General features: G+C 47.9%; 3 protein-coding genes across 3 annotated transcripts in view; 1 reads left to right on the plus strand and 2 right to left on the minus strand.

Annotated features, from left to right (window-relative positions):
* tnrc6c2 (trinucleotide repeat containing adaptor 6C2) overlaps nt 1-7,594 on the plus strand; it is a 46,102-nt gene extending 38,508 nt beyond the window's left edge. Inside the window, 2 exon segments of the mRNA XM_062448899.1 lie at nt 1,971-2,266; nt 2,379-7,594. Coding sequence (XP_062304883.1) covers nt 1,971-2,266; nt 2,379-2,736 — 654 coding nt within the window. The 3' untranslated portion in view covers nt 2,737-7,594.
* A 1,906-nt stretch (nt 7,595-9,500) lies between these two features.
* On the minus strand, nt 9,501-13,129 carry cd7al (cd7 antigen-like). The gene is made up of 5 exons (XM_062448420.1): nt 12,946-13,129; nt 11,899-12,243; nt 11,155-11,523; nt 10,369-10,475; nt 9,501-10,086 (listed from the first exon to the last, which is right to left on the minus strand). The coding sequence occupies exons 1-5, from the start codon at nt 12,989-12,991 to the stop codon at nt 9,922-9,924; spliced, it is 1,032 nt and encodes a 343-aa protein (XP_062304404.1). The 5' UTR covers nt 12,992-13,129; the 3' UTR covers nt 9,501-9,921.
* Nucleotides 13,130-16,010: 2,881 nt separating this feature from the next.
* Nucleotides 16,011-21,683, minus strand: znf207b (zinc finger protein 207, b). The gene is made up of 10 exons (XM_062448398.1): nt 21,527-21,683; nt 20,940-21,066; nt 20,693-20,831; nt 20,393-20,578; nt 20,100-20,175; nt 19,913-19,974; nt 19,623-19,762; nt 18,305-18,550; nt 17,777-17,933; nt 16,011-16,863 (listed from the first exon to the last, which is right to left on the minus strand). Exons 1-10 carry the CDS (start codon nt 21,565-21,567, stop codon nt 16,712-16,714), a joined length of 1,326 nt encoding a protein of 441 aa, XP_062304382.1. The 5' UTR covers nt 21,568-21,683; the 3' UTR covers nt 16,011-16,711.
* Between the last annotated feature and the right edge of the window lie 569 nt (nt 21,684-22,252).

A 22,252-nucleotide genomic window follows, 5' to 3' on the forward strand; every position in this document is an offset into this window, starting at 1 on the left:
TGTGTGTGTTGTGTGTGGGGGGGGGGAGAGGTGTGTGTGGGGGGGGGAGAGGAGGTGTGTGTGTGTGTGGGGGGGGAGAGGTGGTGTGTGTGGGGGGGGAGAGGAGGTGTGTGTGGGGGGGGGGGAGGTGGTGTGGGGAGGTGTGGTGTGGGGGGGGGTAGAGGAGGTGTGTGTGTGCGTGTGTGTGGGGGGAGAGAGGAGGTGTGTGTGTGCGTGTGGGGGGGGGGGGGAGAGGAGGTGTGTGAGTGTGTGGGGGAGAGGGAGGTGTGTGAGTGTGTGGGGGAGAGGGGAGGTGTGTGTGTGGGGGGGAGAGGAGGTGTGTGTGTGGGGGGGAGAGGAGGTGTGTGTGTGTGGGGGGGGGGGAGAGAGGTGAGTGTGTGTGTGGGGGGGGGGAGAGGAGGTGTGTGTGTGTGTGTGGGGGGAGAGGAGGTGTGTGTGTGTGGGGGGGGGGGGGAGAGGAGGTGTGTGTGTGGGGGGGGGAAGGAGGTGTGTGTGTGTGGGTGGGAGAGGGGAGGTGTGTGTGTGGGGGGGGGGGAGGTGGGTGGTGTGGTGTGTGGTGGGGGTGAGGGGAGGTGTGTGTGTGTGTGTGGGGGAGAGGGGTGTGTGTGTGTGTGTGGGGGGGAGAGGAGGTGTGTGTGTGGGGGGGAGAGGAGGGTGTGTGTGGGGGGGGAGAGGAGGTGTGTGTGTGGGGGGGGGGGGAGGGGTGTGGGGGGGGGGAGAGGAGGTGCGTGTGTGTGTGGGGGGGAGAGGGGAGGTGTGTGTGTGGGGGAGGGTGTGGGGGTGAGGAGGTGTGTGAGTGTGTGGGGGTGAGGGGAGGTGTGTGTGTGTGTGTGGGGTGAGAGGAGGTGTGTGTGTGTGTGTGGGGGGGAGAGGGGTGTGTGTGTGGGGGGGGAGAGGAGGTGTGTTGTGGGGGGGAGGTGTGTGTGTGGTGGGGGGGGGGGTGTGGGAGGGTGTGGGTGGGGGGTGTGGAGGGGAGGTGTGTGTGTGGGGGGGAGAGGAGGTGTGTGTGTGGGGGGAGAGGAGGTGTGTGTGGGGGTGAGGAGGTGTGGTGTGTGGGGGAGGGGAGGTGGTGTGTGTGTGTGGGGGAGAGGGAGGTGTGTGTGGGTGGGGGGGAGAGGAGGTGTGTGGGGGGGGGGAGAGGAGGTGTGTGTGTGTGGGGGGGGGGAGGGGTGTGTGTGTGTGGGGGGGGGAGAGGAGGTGTGTGTGTGTGTGGGGGGGGGGGGAGGGGTGTGTGTGTGTGTGTGGTGGGGGGAGAGGGGGTGTGTGTGTGTGTGTGGGGGGGGGGAGAGGAGGTGTGTGTGTGGGGGGGGGGAGGAGGTGTGTGGTGGGGGGGGGAGGGGGGTGTGTGTGTGGGGGGGAGGGGTGGGGGTGAGGAGGTGTGTGAGTGTGTGGGGGAGGGGGGGTGTGTGTGTGTGTGGGGAGAGGAGGTGTGTGTGTGTGGGGGGGAGAGGAGGTGTGTGTGTGGGGGGGGGAGAGGGGTGTGTGTGGGGGGGGGAGAGGAGGTGTGTGTGTGTGTGTGGGGGGGGGGGGAGGAGGTGTGGGGGGGGGGGGAGAGGAGGTGTGTGTGTGGGGGGGGGGAGAGGAGGTGTGTGTGTGTGGGGGGGGGGGGAGAGGAGGTGTGTGTGGGGGGGAGAGGAGGGGGAGAGGAGGTGTGTGTGTGTGGGGGGGAGAGGGGAGGTGTGTGTGTGTGTGGGGGGGGGGAGAGGAGGTGTGTGTGTGTGTGTGTGGGGGGAGAGAGGAGGTGTGTGTGTGCGTGTGGGGGGGGGGGAGAGGAGGTGTGTGCGTGTGGGGGGGGGGAGAGGAGGTGTGTGTGTGTGTGGGGGGGGGAGAGGAGGTGTGTGGGGGGGAGAGGAGGTGTGTGTGTGTGTGTGTGGGGTGGGGGAGAGAGAGATGAGGTGTGTGTGTGTTGGGGGGAGAGAGGAGGACAACTGGGGTACAAGGGCTGTCACTGAAGCTTCTCTCATAACAAGTGGAACCAAAACACAATCTCTTGCACAAACAGACAAATATACTCAACCACATCCAGAATCACACCTTCAGAAATCCCCACGCAATTTTTTTTCTTCTTCCTTTTTTCTCTTCAACAAATGTTCATCCATTTCCTCTCCCCCGCCTCTGGGTTTCAGATCGACGGCTCCACTCTGCGCACGCTGTGCATGCAGCACGGCCCCCTCATCACATTCCACCTCAACCTGACCCAGGGCAACGCGTTGGTGCGCTACAGCTCCAAGGAGGAGGCCGCCAAGGCCCAGAAATCCCTGCACATGTAAGACGCACCTCCACAGATCACCGAAGCCGAGCCTGTTTAAAAACCTTGTGTTCGGTTAGTGAGAGGGGTGTGTTCGATGTGTCACCTTGTCCCTCCCCCCTGCTCCCAGGTGCGTGCTGGGGAACACCACCATCCTGGCCGAGTTCGCCGGGGAAGAGGAGGTCAACCGCTTCTTTGCACAAGGCCAGTCGCTCCCGCCCACCACCAGCTGGCAGGCCAACCCGGGCACCAATCAGACGCGGATGGGCGGGGCGTCGCAGTCGCACGCCATCGGCCACTGGAGCAGCGGCGGCGGGGGGGGCGGGCTCGGAGGCAAGACGGGCGGCGGCGAGCTGCTGTGGGGGGGCGTGCCCCAGTACTCCAGCCTGTGGGGGCCCCCCGGCGGAGACGACGGGCGCGGGATAGGGAGCCCCACCCCCATCAACACCCTGCTGCCTGGAGACCTGCTGAGTGGGGAGTCCATGTAGGTCACACTAACCACAACAGCTCCCCCCACCCACCCCCCGCTGTGCCTGCCAGCAGAGGAGAGAGAGGAAAACAAATAAAACATTTCAACTAAACAGGAGCAAAACCAAGCAAATCATGTGGCGATAATCAGTATCAATTGAACTGTGAATCGTATAGCAGAAGGATGGGGTCTTCACACACAAGACTGCAGACCCCAGTCCCTTCTAGATTTACCGTGTCTTTTTATGTCCGAGTTCTTTTAACACTGGGGGGAGATTTACTCGTGTTCCTGGAATACAACAGAAGAAACACATGAGACAGAGACAAATGACTCAATAAAAAGAGAACCTTTTAAGGGATTTTTTTTTTGTTTCACGTAAATATTGTGTGAAGTGTCTTTAGTTTTGTTTTTCAAAAAAAGCAATCGAAGAAGCTGCCATTTGAAAACGTTCCTTCGCCCCTGAATCCCAAATTAAAAACAAAACTACCATTCCCAGCATGCCCGTGGCCAACGATAGGGTTCAAAGACCTTTTTACTTATCATGTTCACATTCGTTTTCTCAGCACTAATATTAGCCTTAAGTGCTCTCTGGCCCAGGTTCTTCTCAAGACGCCTTTTTTTTTGGTTTGGTTGTAAAACCGAAGAAAAAGTTGCACAGTGTCATCTCTGAACCAGCAAGCGGGGCAGGACACTAGAGACGTATACCAAGTCAGACTGCAGTATGAGGCCTGTCTGCGCTGGCCCTTACCAAACCATTTCCGATTGATTGTTCACAAAGGGAATAACACTGCTGTTTCTACATTTCTTTTGTATTACCCGGGGCGCAATTTTTTGATATATATATATGAATCGCAACATAAGCTGAGAGAAGATGAATGCGTCTGCTCATTGAGTGTACACATGGAGTTTCTCTGGTGGCACCTAATCATCATAGACGTCTGTAAGTCCAGACCCCCCCCCCCCCTTCGCTGAGAAGAAGACCTAACTTCTACTGTGCTCACCTGCAGTACTACAGGTGCTTGTCCACGCACGGGTCGGCTCGTCAATTCCGTTTCCCTCGTCCGGTAGGGTCCACCGCCAGTTCCTGGGGGGGGGGGGGGGGGGGAACCAAGCAAATGAAATGACTTCACCTCGACAGTTACATAGTGCAATATACGCCACAGACTCTTCCGTCCACAAGCAAATCCACCAGAGCTGGTTCCTCCAGACTTTTCCTTTGGTGATGGGATCGAAACAAATCTATTTTGGGACTACAAAAAAAAAAAAACCTTCTTGAAACATGGATCCCTTCCAGACCCCTAACACCGCCTCGCCCCCAACCCTGGGACTGTTGGGCCAAACTCTGCATAGAGGAGGAGCTGGTATTAACTGAGTGTTCAGAGGCTGTTCTGCAGTCTGAACCCACTCGTACACAGCTAGGGGTACGCAGGAATGCACTGCACATCCTCTCTGCACACCACAGACACACCCAACTGAGACAGCTGGGGTTATGGAGGGGCTGGGGGGGTCTGGCACAAAACCAAATACGAGAGGTTTCTTCTAATGCAGTAGATCTATGAGTATTCCTTGCATTTGGTACTGTACAACAACAAAAAAACATGACAAACCTTGACATGACCTTTTTCTATTTCAAAGGGTTTTACCATAGCACTTACGAAAGAGCAAATCGCTTCAACTGCAATCCAATAAATCAGAAAAAGGAGCTAAACTAAACAACAACAAAAAACAAAAAAAAAAAACAACTCCTGCTCCTTTTTTGTACTGTATCTAGACTTGGAAATATGTCTGGCATACTAAGTTGTTCCACTTTGGTCCAAGAACTTGAAATGGACAAGAATGAACTTCAGAAACGGTAGCAGGAGGAAAAACTGAAATGTACTATCGTAAAAAGACAAAAAAAAAACAACAAAAAAAACTGCGGTGTATGATTGTTTTTTTTTTTTGGTATTGTTTTTTTTTCCCTCTTCTTTGAACAATATCAAAGTGAATATCACTGTTACTCCAAATGTTTAGCCTTGGTTGTGTCCAGAGGCGCTAGACATGCAATGTTACCCGTCTCCGGCGCCCGCCAGTGGGTCGGAGTTGGGGTGGAGATGGGGAGGGTCCACTGAGTGCCTCTCTGCTGTGGTGTCCTTGGCGTCGGCCGGGTCGGTTGGTAGCCCTCCGCAGCACTTCCTCCAGGGCTGGCACCAAGCCCCCCCCCCCCCCCCCCCCACTGGACCCCTCTCCTCAGCCCAGGCAGGAAACGGCTCCTCCAAGACTGGCCAATCAACACGGAGCTGCCGAGCCGCCTGCCAGCACTCGACCGCCGTCGTCGCGCCCTCTCCCGTCTCCCCCTCCTTTCACACAAAGATCACTTTAGCTGGAAGTCGAGACAGTCATATTTCTGGAATTTGCCAGTGTTGTTTTGATTTGAATGATTTCTTTTTGTATTATTTTTTTTTTTTGTTGTTGTTGACCTATTTGATGTTGTAGATTTGTTTTGTCGTGTGTCTACATGCAGTGGTCTTCAAACCAGCTGCTGAACTAGCCCTTCACTGTTCATATGCAGAAAACACTTTGGTCAGAGGTGCCTCTGCAATTTCATCCTGTGTATTGAATGCAAAACAAGGATCAATACTGCAGACTGTCGTTGATTGTCTAATCGTTATTACTGATCATGCTTTGGTGTTGTTTCGGGACAGTATTCTGTAGTACTTCCAGGTAGTATGTCCAGGCGCGTCTCAGACGGGGTGAGTGTGTCCCGGCCCTCGCTGCTCCGCCTGCCCGCTGACTGTCCCCACCCCCACGCCGCCCTTTGCCTAGCTGCTACGCTACCCCCATCCTCCTCTCTAACCCTGCCCAGACCACCGGCCCCGAAACGGACCAGACAGGTCCCACGACTCTGTTTCTATGCAAAAACTAGAGGCTGGGGCCCTTTACAACGTGCCAATCCTGGTTTAGGACTGGCCACTCCTCCCAGAGCTAGACCCCCCCAGCCCTTCTGTTGGCTCCCGTTCAGCACCTCAAAATGGCCGCCTCTCCTGTAACGCTGGGCTAAACCACAAACACTGTCATGGTATTCCTGACCCTCCCTTCTGGTGGGGTGGTACAGGAGGAAGGCAGGCCTCTGTCATTCTCTTTACTGTGCTGAAGAAGACATCTCCTTGTCAGCTTGATCTCAGGGTAGGAGAGACAACTTTAAGACTTAACACAGCTCTCTTGGTCCTGTCCTTACATTGCGGGAGCTGTGAAAGTCTTACACTAAAGGCCCGCTGTGCGTTAGTCGGCACAGACCTTACGGCCAAGCGGGGAAGGGTTAGTAATGGACTTCCTTCCCATTAGGTGGCCTGCTTGTTATGTCACAACCTAGAGACCCACTCTGCATGCAAGAGATGCCAACTTAACCCTATGTGCCAATACAAGCAGTCCCAAGTCAAGACTATCTTGAGAAAGAACTCTTCTCCCAGTGTGGGGGATTGTTGAGAACCTTCCGGAGAGAGCGAGGGGGACAGGAGGGATCAAAACGGGCAGCGACACCTCATCTCGGAACAACTGAGATCATTTGTTTTGTTTGGCTTTTCATGGGGGAATGCCCCGTTATGGAGTATATCTCTACTCAGTTGGTGGTTCCAGTATGCTACGGTGCACAGTTGATGGGTAATCCCGGGTACATATTTTTTTAAACCAAAAATTAAAATCGCATTTTAAAACATCATTTTTATGACGTTTGACAAAAAATCTTAATCTAAACTGAGGAAAAAAGACAAAAAAAATATATATATGTAAAAAAAAAAAAAAAAAAAAAGCTCTGCACTTCTAGCTGAAATGTCTCCAGTTAACAGCCTCTGCTTCCATCCATCCCGGGAGCGGACTGCAGGCTGGGGTGCCTTTTAAGTGGATGCTGTATTTATCCTATTTGTTTGTGTTCCGCTCAAAGTGGTCTCACAGAACTGTACATTTCCACAGACCAGGATAGCTTGAGCCTCACTGTATCACCCCCTACATCTCAAGAGGTACAAAGTCTTAAGAGAATTTAAAAAAGTAAATGAATAAACGGAGAGAGAGGGGAAGAAGGAAAAAAAAAACGAACAGGAAAAGGCTACCTTTTAGGGACATGCAGTCCTGCAGCACACTAGCAAAAATCACTATTGCCTGTTTCTGTAACTGCCTTGATCCAAGCTCAGACAGACCCATCCCCCTGGTCATCCAGGCATCCTGCTCCACAGTGGTGCCACACCATGGTGCACCAGCACTGAGAGGTACTCAGCCTCTCAGCAGCTCCACTATTGAGTACAGTATACAAGACTACGGTGTGTGGTAGCACACCTATGACACCTTGATCTCAATCTTAAGTTTTTCCTTTGCAAAAGTCTGGGTTTAATTCAACTGAAGATGAGCAATATGTATTCCCACCCCCACCTCCTCCCCTCCCAAGCTACGTGAAAGTACGAAGGGAAGATACATGGTGGGGTTTAAGTGATACTTGATGGATCAAGAGAAATGTCTAAGTGGATATGCACGTTCTGATTTGATGAAACATATTACAGTACCATTAAGTGCTAGTACTGTATTGGTATTTGTCCTTGGACTAAGTAGAACTACTCAACCTGAAATCACCAGTTTGAATGCATACTTTACCCAGTAGAGAAAAAGATCATAAACATATCAAAACAAAAAATATTAAAACACAAATACTTGAATTAAGGAGCGCCAATAACGTAATGTGAAGTCTTTAGTATTTTTTTTTTGTCTGACTTGTACACTTCCGAGCTTTTCGAAAACATCAGTACAAAATATTGCATTAAGTTTTAAACAGATTAACAATATCGGAAAGATAAATGCAAAAATCATTGATGTGTACTTGAAAGTCAGGTGTGTATGAATGTTTGTGCAAATGTTGTATTTCTTTTTTTAATTCTTTTATTCAGATATGATTTTTTTTTTCTTTGTTGCTTGTTGAAAACTATATTCTGATAGACATTGTTATCTTCTAACATTGCACTGAGTGTCATCAACCCCTCACTCAGCTAATTGTAGATAAACAAGACTAAGTACTGAGGGAAGATGGTGACAATTCACGTGTTAATGTTTACTCAAGGACTTAATGGAAAAAAGTTTTTTTTGTTGTTCTTTTAACTGTAAAATGTTTATCTACCTTATAGTGGCTTTTATTGTTGAATAATCCCAATGAGGGTTATCATTGAGTATTGCACCATTTTGTTCTGATTATAAACAAAAAGAAATAAAAAAAAAAAGAAAAATAATTAAGGGAAAAAATAATCTAAGAACTGTGGCCATAGATAGTTGTAGAAGGAGTAGTAATCCCTGTTAACTTCATGGAGAATTGGAAAGGGATGATGTGGGGAGGTGAGTTTGTTACAAGACTCCCTTCAGAGGTGCCTATCTTCTCTGTTCTTGTTTTGCAAAAGCCACCTGTCGTTTACAAGCATTTCATTTGTCTGGAGTTCAAGGAAAACTGAGTTTCTAACAGGAATGTTGAAAACAACGGACAAATTCCATCTTCCATCAAATGAATATGAAAACTTGCAAAATGAAGATTTATGCTACTTTCAGAACTCTGGGATTGATCAGTGTTGAGTCGTATTTCAATTTTGATTTATCTGTTGATGTCAAAAGACTATATAACTCTGTATGTATTGATTTGATTTTGTCGTCTGTAAACAACGCAATTTGCTCACTATCTTGCACACTCATGAAAGACGTGGAGCTTGTCTCAGGAAGGCCAGGGTTCCAGAATACCAACTTCGTCATTTTGATTAGAATTTTTTTGGGTGGGAATAAAATAAGAAAAAGCATAACTCCAAGCACTGAAGGATATGGGCGAAACTGAATATTAATAACTTTTTTTTTTTCAAAAAGTCCGTAGCAGTTACATATTTACCAAATAAAGGACTGAAATCAACTTCTTTTTCCAAAAAGAGAAAAAAAAAATAGTGCTTTACATGTAAAATTGCTTTACATTTAAATAAAAATGATCAATGGTGGTTGCTTGTCAAGACAGTGACAGGACACGTTTATTTTCTTTGAGGTTCCATCCTGTAATGTTCAGGAGCGTCGTGCATTACTCTCCCTCTCGTCATTATTATGTTTAAACATCTGTTCCTGAGGCAGGTATTTAATGAGTTTCTTATGTGACATTGATGGTTTAGGAGACAGACTGAAGTGGAGGGAAGCTGGTTTGAAAAGGATCATGATCTATGCACAAGTAGGAAGGAGGGGGGGGAGTCCCGGGGCCTGACGTTCTCGAAGGCCTCCACGACCCGTACTCTGGTGTTCAGGGTTTGACCTGTGTTTCCGTTTTTTTTTTTTTTTTTAGCTCGCATTTCGCAACGTTCCTTCCCCCCCCCCCCCCCCTCCTCATCAACCATCATTATCGTCATCTTACTTTATGGCAAAACTTTGCATTGCATTTCGCCATGCTGTGTAATCCTTAACCAATGAGCGCTTCTCCTTCTGCTAAAGCACTGTGGGTTCTACTGAAAAAAAGCCCATGACTTCTAAGGCTGTCCGTTTTTTAAAGGGGAGGATTATGGGGGGGTGGGGTAACGGGGGTACTTTGCCTTCTGCCTTTTCATTTTAAAAACGTTAAGGAAAATGTCTGTAACTGAGATAAAAGTTGTGGCTTTTAAATGTTGTTCTTTTCTTCCTCCTCATAGAATGTGATTGTTAATGACATACACCGGAAAAAAAATGTTTCCATTAATTATGGAGCTTCTTTCGGACTATATTAATAAATTGCAATTTTTTCTTGGCTGTTAAGAAGTGTCTTACTATTGTGAATTCTTTTGAATATATACCTTTATTTTTATCGTAAAAAAACGGTCTTACAATTGCATGTGGAATATAATAGACAATGTTCATATAAAAAGCAGTTAAGTTATTATTGCACTCTGAAGCAAAGCCAAATACACATCCTCCCTAGAACCTACATTTAACATGGTAGTATGTACATTTTCTCTCTTCACGTAAAATAATATTAATGCCACTGCAGTGCACATTTGAAAGCAGATAGAAGCTTATGATAGCGCACCGTCCACATTTCTTATTGACATTAAGGTGCTTCAGTTCCCATTGGCACAGAGTGAAGAAGCTGTAATCCAGATCCCTGTGTGTGTGTGTGTGTGTGTGCGTTGTGTTGACGAGAAGGGCTGACCTCACTTCTGACGGCACGCTCTAGGTAGAACCCCCCCAGCCCCTGGGATCACTCGTAGTGGTTCTCCTTCTTCACACCACCGTTGCTGTACAGCGAAGCATCCGTTTCCTCCAGGTGGTAAGGGGCCAGTTTACTGTTGGGTGTCCTCACCCCAACCATTTCCTCATAGATGGCAATCTGGGGTTGAGCTTTGACACGGTGGCGAGCCTTCCCCTGAGAAGTGAGAGGAAGTGTGAAGATTAAATCAGTACCATCAACAGGTGAACACGAACAGCAAGTGAGACCTTTCGAGTTTCCTATGTGAAACTAGACAGGCGTGCAAAGTTCAACGTTCTGAAATGTGTTATTAAGAGAGCATCACGTCAAGACCTCACCAAGCAACCGTCACATTGTCTACTCTATATCTGAATTTAAAAACGCTGTATGTATATACGTGCATGACGCAGCAGGAAAATTTGTTGATATCATTTATAATCATATAAAAGTCCTACTCACTCGATAGACCATCAACAAGACCAACAGGACGATGAGGAGTAACAGGCCAACGGCTGCAAAGGTGGCGTACAGTAAGGTGGAGTAGCTTGAACACTGGCAGTTACCATCTGGGAAGACAAAAAAATCCACATGGCCGCTTAGACACCCAGAAAATACAGCAAGCCATCGCTTCAATTCGGACCTGTTTATACAGTGAAAACCAATTCACCATCGGAAAATCTGTTACTGTATAAGCCAGATTGCATTTTTTTTTAAGTGGTCTTCTTTGGTAAGTAGGTTACTGTGAAGGTGCCTTAAACAGAAGTACATAAAAACCTTTAAAACATTTAGACGTGACCTCGCTCCAGTACACCTGACTCAAATGAATGGGTCGTTATCAAGCCTAGCAGAACACTGATCACCGTTCATTTGAATCAGGTGTGTTGGAGCAGGGAAACATCTAGAACATACCAGACAGTATAGGCTCTGAGGGCCAGGGTTGAAGAGCACTGACCAAGAAAACACCAACCCTGCTGTCAAGCTATAATGGTGGCAGTTGTACCACCACACCTTTCATTTAGTCACACATTCTTTCTGAAGTCTAACATATACCAAGCGCTTGTGGACAAACAGGTTTTAGGAAAGAGAAAAAGGTTAACGTGGGGGGGAAAAAACATGTTCAGATATGGAAGGAGCAGTTGATTAAGCGCACGAAACGACCAGGAAAGCAACAAAGCACTTGTCCTATTGTGACTTGTGTGCCTACGAACAAGTCCTATGTCCCCCAAGCCGTACGACAGGACCCACCTTGCACCGACACAAAGTAGGCCTGCATCCCTAGCGTGGTGCTGTGGTCGGGCTTGTCTGGAAGCAGCAGCTCGCAGCTGTACAGAGCGCTGTCCTCGGGCTTCAGGTGGAGCAGGGTGAGGTTGTAGGCCAGCCCGCTGGGCACCGTGCCCAGGTGGAGCCTCTCCGCGGGGAACGGGGAGGAGGTCTGGCTGTCCGGGGGCCGCTTGGAGTGGAACAGCACCTCCGCCTCGTACTGGCCCTGCCGTCGCCTCTTCAGACTCACCCCCTCCATGGGCCCCGTCCCCCCGCGCGGGGTGAGGCAGGGGAGCGAGGCCGAGCCCCCCGCGCAGGCCTTTATCAGCCCTACGTCCAGAGAGTCTGTGACATCTCCGGCAGGAAGGAACAGACAGGGATGCTTACTCCTGCTCTGGCTGGAGTTGGGGGGGGGGGGGGTTGGCCCTGGGGCCACGGAGGGGGGGAACAAGAGGAAGGCTATTCTTGCGAGGAAGCAACTGCAGGACGCATGATAAAGAGGCCCCAGCGGTCTAAATGACTTCTCGCAACAACAACAAAAAAACACACCGTCCAAGTGAAGCTACAACACAAGACTCGCACAGAGGAAGTGGCACTGATGTGTGAATAAGTCTCTTGGTACAGTGAAAGTACCAAGTCAATTACGAAATACAAGTTTGCTACTGATAAACTATTATTAAAAAAAAACGACAGCAGGCCACCTGCGAAAGAAACACAGGAGATGCTTACCTGCGTCCGAAACGTGGAGGAAGTACTCCGTCTCGCCGGGGACGTCCTTGTACAGGATGCCGTCGATGGTGAACACGCAGTAGTAGAGGTCAGAGTCTCGGCCCTGGAGCTGGGCGAGGGAGACTTCCACCTGCCCACTTTCAGGTTTTCCCTTCACGTCGATGCGCTGCTCGTTATTGGGGAAGTGGGGCGGGTTGGAGTTTGACAGATACATGACTTTGCCGGGCTGGAGCCACTTGCGGTAGAGGCCGAGGCCAATGACTTTCTCGGCGGTGTTCTTGTGCACGCATGGAAGGATGGCAGAATCACCCTTGCTTTTGTTCAGGACCTGGACTTCACCACACACTAGAAGAGGAAAGACAAAATCATCAGTATCTGACTATGAAGTTATCTTAAGAACTTTGGTGCTAGCACACGGTCGAAGGGGTCACCACCCCCAGGGTTAGTTGGGGCCAATCCTAAAGGAAACATGAGTCATTCTGTCATTCCCTTTTAGTGTTGGTAGTAACAGTTGTAAGTAGTAAAAAATATAAATTATATCACTAACACAGTAACCCGATTCATCCATTCAACACTTTTAATCAAATACTCCCCCCCAACTGAGGGGTTTAACCCTTTGATACACAACATGGGTCTAAAGTGACCCGACAGAGTTTACATTTTCTATATCTTCGCAATAAATTAATTGAATCATTTAGTATTCCAGGTGTTCAATTAAATTGTTTTTAATCATCAAGTCCTTATTTTCATTTCTTTCTTTATGAATAAAAATCATTTTTGTATTACTACCCCTATAATGCACAGCAAAAACAAGATACTTAATGAATATCTAGAATATTAAATAATTAAATTAATTGATTTCAAAAGACATGGCAAAGAAACAGCTATACATTTATATCATAGGAAAATGAATGCAGGTCGTTTTAGACCCATGTTGTGCATTAGAAGGGGTTTGCATCTTGTGTATCAAAGGGTTAATAAAATGTAGTTATGTAATAAAATGTGCATTCATTCCAAACCATAATCAGGTGTATATTCAGTACTTACCCAGCACAGCAAACGTGAGGATCAGCGTGCCAGCAATCGCCCTCATTGTCTCTACTACACTTTCACTAACGCATCAAATAAGAAGCAGGCATTCAGTGACATCAGGGAGCTGGGCTTCAAGGACTTTTGATGACAGGAGTGGGGTGGAGGAAGAGTTTAGGGCATGGCTTTCTGGTAGAGGAACTACCAGACAAGCACCACTGACAAGCCTCCGCCCAACAGGAAGTGGGATGCGCAATGTAGCGCAGACGAAAACCAAGTGAGCTCGGGAGCTTACTTGAAACCTAGGGGTATGTTAATACAGCGCTACCTGCAATAATGGCGGACAGATCATCCAGTCCCATAAGTGTAATATTTTCGGCTAAATAATTGATTAAAAAAATTATGACAGCCTTGTTTTGTGCTCTACACAGTCCTGTACATATGTATTTGCAACCATGTTCTTAATTGAAACTTTTGCAACCATGTTCTTAATTGAAACTTTTTTTATCGCTAGTTTGCTACGCTAAGCGTTGCATTGCTGAGTTGCACAACAGTCACGCATTTCTCTGATTATCCTTGAATGGACTCCATGCATGTCTAGTTTTAATTAAACTATTAGCAGCGAATTTCAAACGAATTTCGTTTGATATCAGTGCATAACACTATTGCTTTGGAGACATCGATATACGTAACCGTAACCAAGTGGTGTCTCATTTCATAGGGCTATGTAGCCCTTACCCCTCAGTTTCGAGACACAAGGGCTAGGGGTAAGGCGTAGGGCTAAGACAGAGTATTGGGATTCGGCCTAAGAGTCCCAAGATGTCACATTCACTCACAGTTATGGTGCATCTCACTTTCTGGTCATAGAGCTTGCAGTCTAGACTTAAGTGCTACTAAGATTTTCACATTGTGTACAAATATGTGTACAGAGAAATAACTAATTACAGCATTAACAAACTAATTAACTGTTTTTGGAATACATTAATTTTCCTTTCATTCTTTTCGAAAAACGACAGCGCTGGACGCTCACAAATTTCTTCGAATAAAAGGACATTTCATCAACTCAGACATGTGATCCCACGCACCACCCTGAGCGGGAAATCCCCCTGAAATCAGAAGCTCCTCTACCACGTGACACCGGGGCTTGATTACCACATGGCAATCGTGACAGACGTTACTTCACTGACCAATGTGACAGACATGACACCTCCGCATGCACGTGCTCTGCAAACATGTGAAGCTTGCCATGTCTTACATGAATGGCAGCAGGCTACATATTGAGATGTCATGCTTAATTAAGGTGTAGGGGGTCAGATGGCTGAGCGGTTAGGGAATCGGGCTACCAATCAGAAGGTTGCTGGTTCGATTCCCAGCCATGAGAAATGACGTGTCCCTGGGCAAGGCACTTTACCCTACTTGCCTTGGGGGAATGTCCCTGTACTTAATGTAAGTCGCTCTGGATAAGAGCGTCTGCTAAATGACTAAATGTAAGGTGCAATAATTGACCCCCACCCCCTCCTTGCCCTCCAAAACACACATTACAACAAGAGAATACGAGGCACTATGCCATCTAGTGGCATGCTACTTCAGAATAGTGCAGACACGCATGCACTGGCTTCAACAATGACACATCCCATAATATGGTTAAGTATGCAAACCCTTTATTCATATGGTATAGGCATTCAAACATAGTACTTTGATCAAACACATTAGTACTTCGACAGTATACCGGTGACAACCCAAGTCACCCACAACAACGTCCAATCAGCTTCAAGATGTAATATCGAATTCGTACCGAGTCTACAATGTCTGGACAACGGCGGTTGAGAGTTGTTTAATGTGTCGAGTGCAATTTAGAACTAGTAGTACGAAGATAGCTAACATTTTGAAGTTGTGTCTTTTCATTCTTTTGTTTGGCATGTCTTGAGATCTTTCTAGGCGGGTGTCAATGCATATCAATACATAACAGCAAATATATAAATAAAATGCTCTCATTTCTATGGTGTGAATTCCCATGAATGCATCTAATCACAACTTGACCCATCAGTCAAAAGTTCCTTTGTGATTTCTACATGGTTGAATCCAATAATAATCTACTATCAATCTGGGTTGTGTGTACTGGTCAACTGGACTAGTCAAACGTGGCTATGACTGCCCTTATGACAGACTACTTACCCAATGAGAGTGAACATTTGTTTCCAGAGAATTTGCCCTCCTGAGTGCTTCAACGACAGACAGGAACATAAAGGCAAGCATGGAACTCCACACAAATACATGTGACACGTTTCAAAAAAGGTGTACATTCACATTCTTAAACTTTGGATCATAAAACAAAGACATCGTTTAATGGTGTCAGATAACTCAAAAATCTCCCACAACATATAAGTCCAGGGGTTATAGGAGACAGCCACTCTAGAATACAACATAGGGTACTTACAGGATAAACTGACCTGTCATGCCAGGTGGCTTGCTTTTTAGGCTGAAAGGCAGATAAAGATGACATATCACATATCATCTGGCCACGCCCCCTACATGTCATGTGCTCTAGGTGACAAAGACATAGCAGTAGAAGAAGGGGGGGCAACATTAGACTCGTTCCACCGGGATCTGATAGCATCACGCAAGAACCATTCATTTGTTTAGCTCGACAATTGATTCATTCATGTCCCCTGGGTGTGTCTGTGGCTAATGACAAATCCTGAAGAAATACTTTGCAGAAAGATCTCATTGCCACCATGTCAACAACTTTAGGTTCTCATTCTATATTAGGTCTATTGGAAGTGGCAATTTCTAAGTTAATGACACGCTCTTTTTTTTAAATAATTATAATTACATTCTACAGTAAAGAAAGAAAGTAGGTCATGCACCAAGAGGACATGAGAAATTGATGTGAAGGCCAAATCTGACTGAAAGTTCTCTCTGTCAACCGCACTAACATGCACGGCGCATCATGACAGCCAAGACAAATGATCTAGATGTGCACGAGCCCAAATCTTAAGGGAAACTTCTCCAGTAGATCTAAAGTCTAATAACGGTACAAACCTTCATGCCGCCTCCCATCCACAGGCCAGGAAAAACCAGCATTGGATTTTAAGTGGGTTTTATTACAACAGAAGAGTTTTAAAACAATACAGAAGATAGCACACAGTTTTCTTTTACCCTTTTTTGATCATGGAATAATAAACCTGAAAAAGGAATCAAGCTAGAGGCTGGAACAGGGACATGACTACCTAAACAGTTGGAATCATCACAGTCATCAGAGACCCTCACCAACCATAGTTGGGGACTTGGAGTCCAACAGCACCTAAACATGCTGTGAGGGCCTCAGCCAATTAACAAAAAAAAACACAAAAAAAAAGAAAAAGAAATAATCATATATTTACAGGAACTTGCCTTTCGTAAGGGGTTGGTACGCTCATGTTACTCCAGCAGCTTCAAAACAATATGAACCATATTTTAAACACACATCTACAAACCTGAGTGAAACATGAAAGAATCATGTACATGCGTCAGATTACTTAGGTTGGCGTCAAAGTTGTGTGGTGTTTGAGTTACTTCCCTAACCCCCAATAGAAGATGTCAATGTTAATGTCCGTGTGTTGCAAACATGTATTTTGTAGCTTTTTTTTTTTTTTTAATTGTTTTTCTTCACCGTCACTGGTCTTTAAAGCTCATTGGCTTGGGCTAGGTTTGTTTGTTTTTAAAAGCAACAAGTTGAGAAAAGGTTTAACCTCCAAACCTAGTGAAGGGGGGGGGTTGGGGCGATGGTGGTGTTGCTGGAGTTTCAGTAGCGCCCAGCTGGAGACATGACGGGGGGCCTCATGCCCATGGGAGGGCCTCCCTGGTAGGGGGGCACCATGGGAGGGCCCTGCCCATACGGGGGCATGCCTCCGGGCATGTAGCCCTGCATGGCCTGGGGGGGAGCCCCATACTGACCTAGGGGACAGAGACACGCTGTCAGACACGCTGAACTCAAACACAATCGAAAACTGTGCCAACGGCTGCACCAACCTTGAAAACGCATGCAGACGGCAAAGCTGGTGAAACTGGCCAAAAGCTTGGCATTTTTAATTAATCTAGTATCTCAGAGCATCTCAGAGCATCCATCAAGTAGTACCAAGTATCTTAGTATCAAGTAACTTGGAACATTAAGGCCCAGCTTTCCAGACATGGATCAAGCCTAGTCCTAGCCCAAACACCCTTTCAATGGAGATTTTCTTCAACCTCATCTCTCTCTTACTTTAGGACTAAGCTTAATCCATGTCTGGAAGACTGGGCCCAGGTAACCTAGTAGCTTGTGAGTTTGGAACCCAGTGTGGACCAGGCCCAGGTAACCTAGCAGCTTGTGAGTTTGGAACCCAGTGTGGACCAGGCCCAGGTAACCTAGCAGCTTGTGAGTTTGGAACCCAGTGTGGACCAGGCCCAGGTAACCTAGCAGCTTGTGAGTTTGGAACCCAGTGTGGACCAGGCCCAGGTAACCTAGCAGCTTGTGAGTTTGGAACCCAGTGTGGACCAGGCCCAGGTAACCTAGCAGCTTGTGAGTTTGGAACCCAGTGTGGACCAGGCCCAGGTAACCTAGCAGCTTGTGAGTTTGGAACCCAGTGTGGACCAGGCCCAGGTAACCTAGCAGCTTGTGAGTTTGGAACCCAGTGTGGACCAGGCCCAGGTAACCTAGCAGCTTGTGAGTTTGGAACCCAGTGTGGACCAGGCCCAGGTAACCTAGCAACTTGTGAGTTTGGAACCCAGTGTGGACCAGGCCCAGGTAACCTAGCAGCTTGTGAGTTTGGAACCCAGTGTGGACCAGGCCCAGGTCCCTTCCTTCCAGCCGGGGTGCGGCTGAGGCTCTTACCATGCATGGGGTGCCTCATGCCCGGCTGCTGTGGGGGGATGCCCTGCTGAGGGGGCATCATGCCGCCCACGGCCGCCACGGGCGGCGCCGACAGGTGCACCTGCCCGGCCCGGGGGAGGTTACGCTGGTACCGGGGCAACTGTGCCCGTCTCTCTTCCTGTTGGAGGGAGAGACAAGAGCCGGGAGGGCACGCTCAGACTGAGGGCTACGTGGCTGTCTCCCTTGGCAGTGCAAGGACAAACACCAAGCAAGTACATGTACCCAAGTTCTAGTTGACACATTACTTAGTCAAAAAGTAGGGTGCGTTCGATTTGAGCTCACAGGACACGCCAGATGGGTGGGGGTGGGTTCATTTTTACCTCCCATTTTTTGATCCATGATCATCATCAAGACTATAACGACCCCACCGATTCGGTGTACCCAGTGATCTCAAATCCAGCAACGACTGTCTTAATCACAAGGAAAGGGGTAACCTTGTCATACATTACTTACTGTGAAAGGGCAAAACGCAACGCTCAAGCAACTTACCAGCGAGATATCCTCATCAGGGTGGATCAACTTACTGGTTGCACTCGTGGTGGTGAGGGTGGCAGGCTTACTGGACACTGTGGCCGGGGGCTTGGCCACAGTGCTGCTAGAGGGGTTGGAGGAGGAAGAGGTAGAGGAGGAAGAGGCAGAGGGCTGGGTATAGGCAGGGAAGGTGGCTTTGGGAGGGTCGGAGGCTGCCGCGCTGTGGGGGTTGGTGCCCGCCGCTCCTGGGGCAGTCTGCTGGGCCTGGAGAGGAGAGAGGGATGGAGGGGAGAACAGTAAGATGGGCTGGCGACATCATCCAGCTGTGGGCAGAGCGTGTGGTCCAGAGATGGTGTCAAAAGAATTTTAGCACTTTTTTCTGCACAAAAACAAAAAACGCCTTTTCGGCAGTGCCAAGCACACTGCACGAGCGCTATTGTAAGCAGCATGGATCTGTTCTACATCGAGTGAGTGGGAAGCCACAAAACCTTAAGCTATCATCACGTCGTCAGTTCACCATTTTGTCATTGGATCGGGGTGGGGGGAGAGGTGCCAAAAAAGGCCTAAAATCCTCATGTCAGCCCTTTGTGAAGTAGAGAAGGGCGAAACACTTGGACGCCTGCCAGTTTGCGTAACGCACTGAAGCAACCAAACCCAGCTGTTACACAAGACGAGGCAACCGTGATTAAATCAGGCGGAGAAAACAGGGGAAATGTTTTTGTGTTGGGTTAAAAAAAAAAAAAAAAAACATTAAACAATTCCGCCATCTTCCTCATGTCTTAGTAGCATTAGGTAACGCAACAACAAAAAAACATGCAGAGGCCCCTCGACAACTTCTTTGAGGCGCGTCAAGGCAGTCTAGCCTATGTGAAAACACATGTCATCATTACAGCCTCAGCTAAGCGTCTACAGCCAGGCCGAGTTAATCATTAGCTGCATGCCACTAGAGCCGTGCGGTGTGGCTGCGTGGCCTCCTGCCTGCGTACTTGTGCCGGGTTAGAGAACAGAGCCTGAGAGGGGGCAGACTGAGGGTCTGCAGGAGGAGGCGCTGTGCTTGGAGCGTGAGAGCCCATCTGCAGCAGAGAGAGAGAGGAGGAGAAAGGGTGTGAGCGAGTACGTCCACACCAGGGTCAGGGGATAAGAGGTGAACTTGAGGAATGGGAAGAAAAATTCGGATCCATGGTCGTTTTGGGGGACCTGAGCAGTCAGTTCAGTTGACCGACTCATTTAGGAAGCACTTTGTGCCACAAACAGGAAGTGACTGGCGCCAAACTGCTTGCAACAGACAGGAGTTAAGACATTGGGGAGCCCCAAGCAGTTCCTTCTCCACGCCCACCTGTACGGCGCTGGGGAACAAGGGTTTGGTGACGGCGGGCTGGGCGACGGCAACGGCCGGCCGGGCCGGCATCCCTGCTACCGTGGGCGGCTGGGCCATGTGGGGCATCCCAGGCCTGTGGGCCATGTGGGGCGGCATTCCTGAGGGAAGAAGGACGGACTCAGGTTAAACTCAGGTTAAACTCAGGTTAAACTCAGGTTAGGCACAATAACGGTGTTTAGCAACTAAAAGCAAGGGAATTAAACCCACTATGCTTAAAACTTGAAAAAAGGATGTAGACCAGCGCTCACCTGGAGGCATGCCGGGCATCCCTGACATCATCGGGGGCATCATCCCTCCCATTGACATCATCCTATGACAACACATCGCCCGCAAAGCTTTTAGAACACGCCACTGACTCACTACATACTGGCAAAGAATCTCACATGTACGGATCAAAACGGATGGGCTTCCCCAGAAGGTTGGCTCGGTACTCACCCGTGAGGCATGCCGTGCATCCCAGGGGGCATCCCGTGCATCATCGGGGGCATGCCTGGCATCATGGGTGGCATACCTGAACCAGGAGATGGGGGGGAAGAGTAATTAGCGCCAGCCAATTTAGAGTGCCAGCCAATTTACCGTCTTCCTTTCCACAACTCCTGCACAAGGAGCCTGTTAACTTAGGAGCGTGGATGTCTAGCATGATTCTCTACTTCCGATTAAGATTCTGATGCACACACATCTTCCCCAGGGAGCAAGCCCTCAGGTGGGAAGCGAGCGACCGTGCGTACCTGAGTAGTTCCCTGGCGGCATGCCCGGACCCCCAGACCCGGGGGGCATGCCGGGCTGGCCCATGGCCGGAGCGTAGCCCGGCTGGGGCTGAGCGGCGGCGGGCTGCTGGAACGAGGGCCCCGGTTCATCGTCGTCGTCAAACTCGTCCGAGTCGTCCGGGTTGTTCTGTTTCTTCTTCTGGCTCTCTGGGGGGTTCAGTGAGGAAATGACACGTTTGGCTCAGGGTGCTGCCCCGCCCCCGTAAAAAAAATCTCTCCCTACTGAGACATACATGACAGAGAGGTTGGTGTTCTGCGTACCTTGCGATTTCTGTTCCAATGTCCGTCGTCTTTCCTGCATGTCTTTTTCTGGAATTCCCTCCATGCCGTAAATCTCCAGCTCTATGTCTATCCTTCCAGGGATGGCATTTGGAACCCCGTCGATAGTTTCTTTATGAACCTGAAAAGCCAAACAACGTCACAACCATGTTAACAGCGCTTGCGTATGAGCAATGTACAGGAAGGCTACTTGTTAGCTAAAGTAATAGAATGTCAAACGTATACCAACCTGCATGCAGTGAATAGCCAGACCTGGACCCGTGTACAATTTCTTGTGACATATGTGGCACTTGAAATGTTTAGCCTTTTGGTGTTGAATGAGAATCTTCTCATCGTCAAAATCTCGGTTACAATACCTAGGAAATTGAGGTCAAGGATATAAACTAGGCCTACATTAGCAACACTGGTTTAAACGGATACTTGGGGTCAAACGCCATTACGACATAGGCTCCACTTAAACAATGTTTGCCACAAACACAGTGCCTCATGCTAACTAACGTGCGTGGCTATGGTAATGCTAACTAAATTGCTAACGGTATATGTATTTCGGCTTTTTAAAGGTTCATAATACCATCAATGCATTTTGTGAAGGACGGATATACATGGCTTGAATAAACAATAAATAGCCTTTCATTTGTATAGTGGGTTAAATTGCTAGACAACATGGATTACCCTTCTCAAACAATAACGCTAGTTAGCTAAACACAGACTGTCTAATGAGGCCTAGCAAGAGTTAGCAATCCACAATAGCTAGCTGTACGACATCCTTTTCCATTTGATTCATATTTGAGCTTTGTTCAACAAACCAAAGGATACCAGCACCATGGCTTCATCTGCTTCTTCTTCTTCCGTCCCATTTTGGAGAGTATTCAAGTAGTTGTCGAACAAATAAACACTAAAATCCTATCGTATTATCTGGTGAAGAATAGCGACATGCTGCTTGTGACAACGCCGAAAATGGCGCTACCAGGATGAAGCCAGCCCCAATAAGGAATTCAATTTCCGGTTGACTTGAACAATTTCAAAAAATTAAGATCTTGGTCAAAAAAATATTTTTTCTCTCGTGAGGAGTTAGACTTTGGCCAGGAAGAAAAATACACTGCATACTGTTATAATAACAGACACAATATGACAAGACGTATGGAACCACCCCTTGAAGCCTTTTTAAATCATTTATATTTTAACTTCTTATATCTTTGTTTAAATAAAACGTTGTCCATTTTCGGGGACAGAAAAAAAAGAGAAAACAATTTTCTTTTAACTTCGTCGTTTTTTGTGTGTGCGTGTAATTTCTTGACAACAGTGTCTTAAGTTATATCACGATTTATTTACCCCTGTCTAATAAAAGACATAATACGGACATCTGTTTATGTAATTTCTTAATTTCTTATATATTTATGTAATATCCAACTGCTCTTTACGTCGATCCTATGCTATCCTTCCGTTCCGTTGGTGAGAAATGGTTAAATCCAACCTGGAAGTGGTTTCCGCCACTAACGCTAAATTCTGTTCTGGCACATTTTAGACAATTCTGTTATTTTG

Source organism: Osmerus eperlanus, chromosome 22 (genome assembly GCF_963692335.1).
Source record: "Osmerus eperlanus chromosome 22, fOsmEpe2.1, whole genome shotgun sequence".
Lineage (NCBI taxonomy): Eukaryota > Metazoa > Chordata > Actinopteri > Osmeriformes > Osmeridae > Osmerus > Osmerus eperlanus.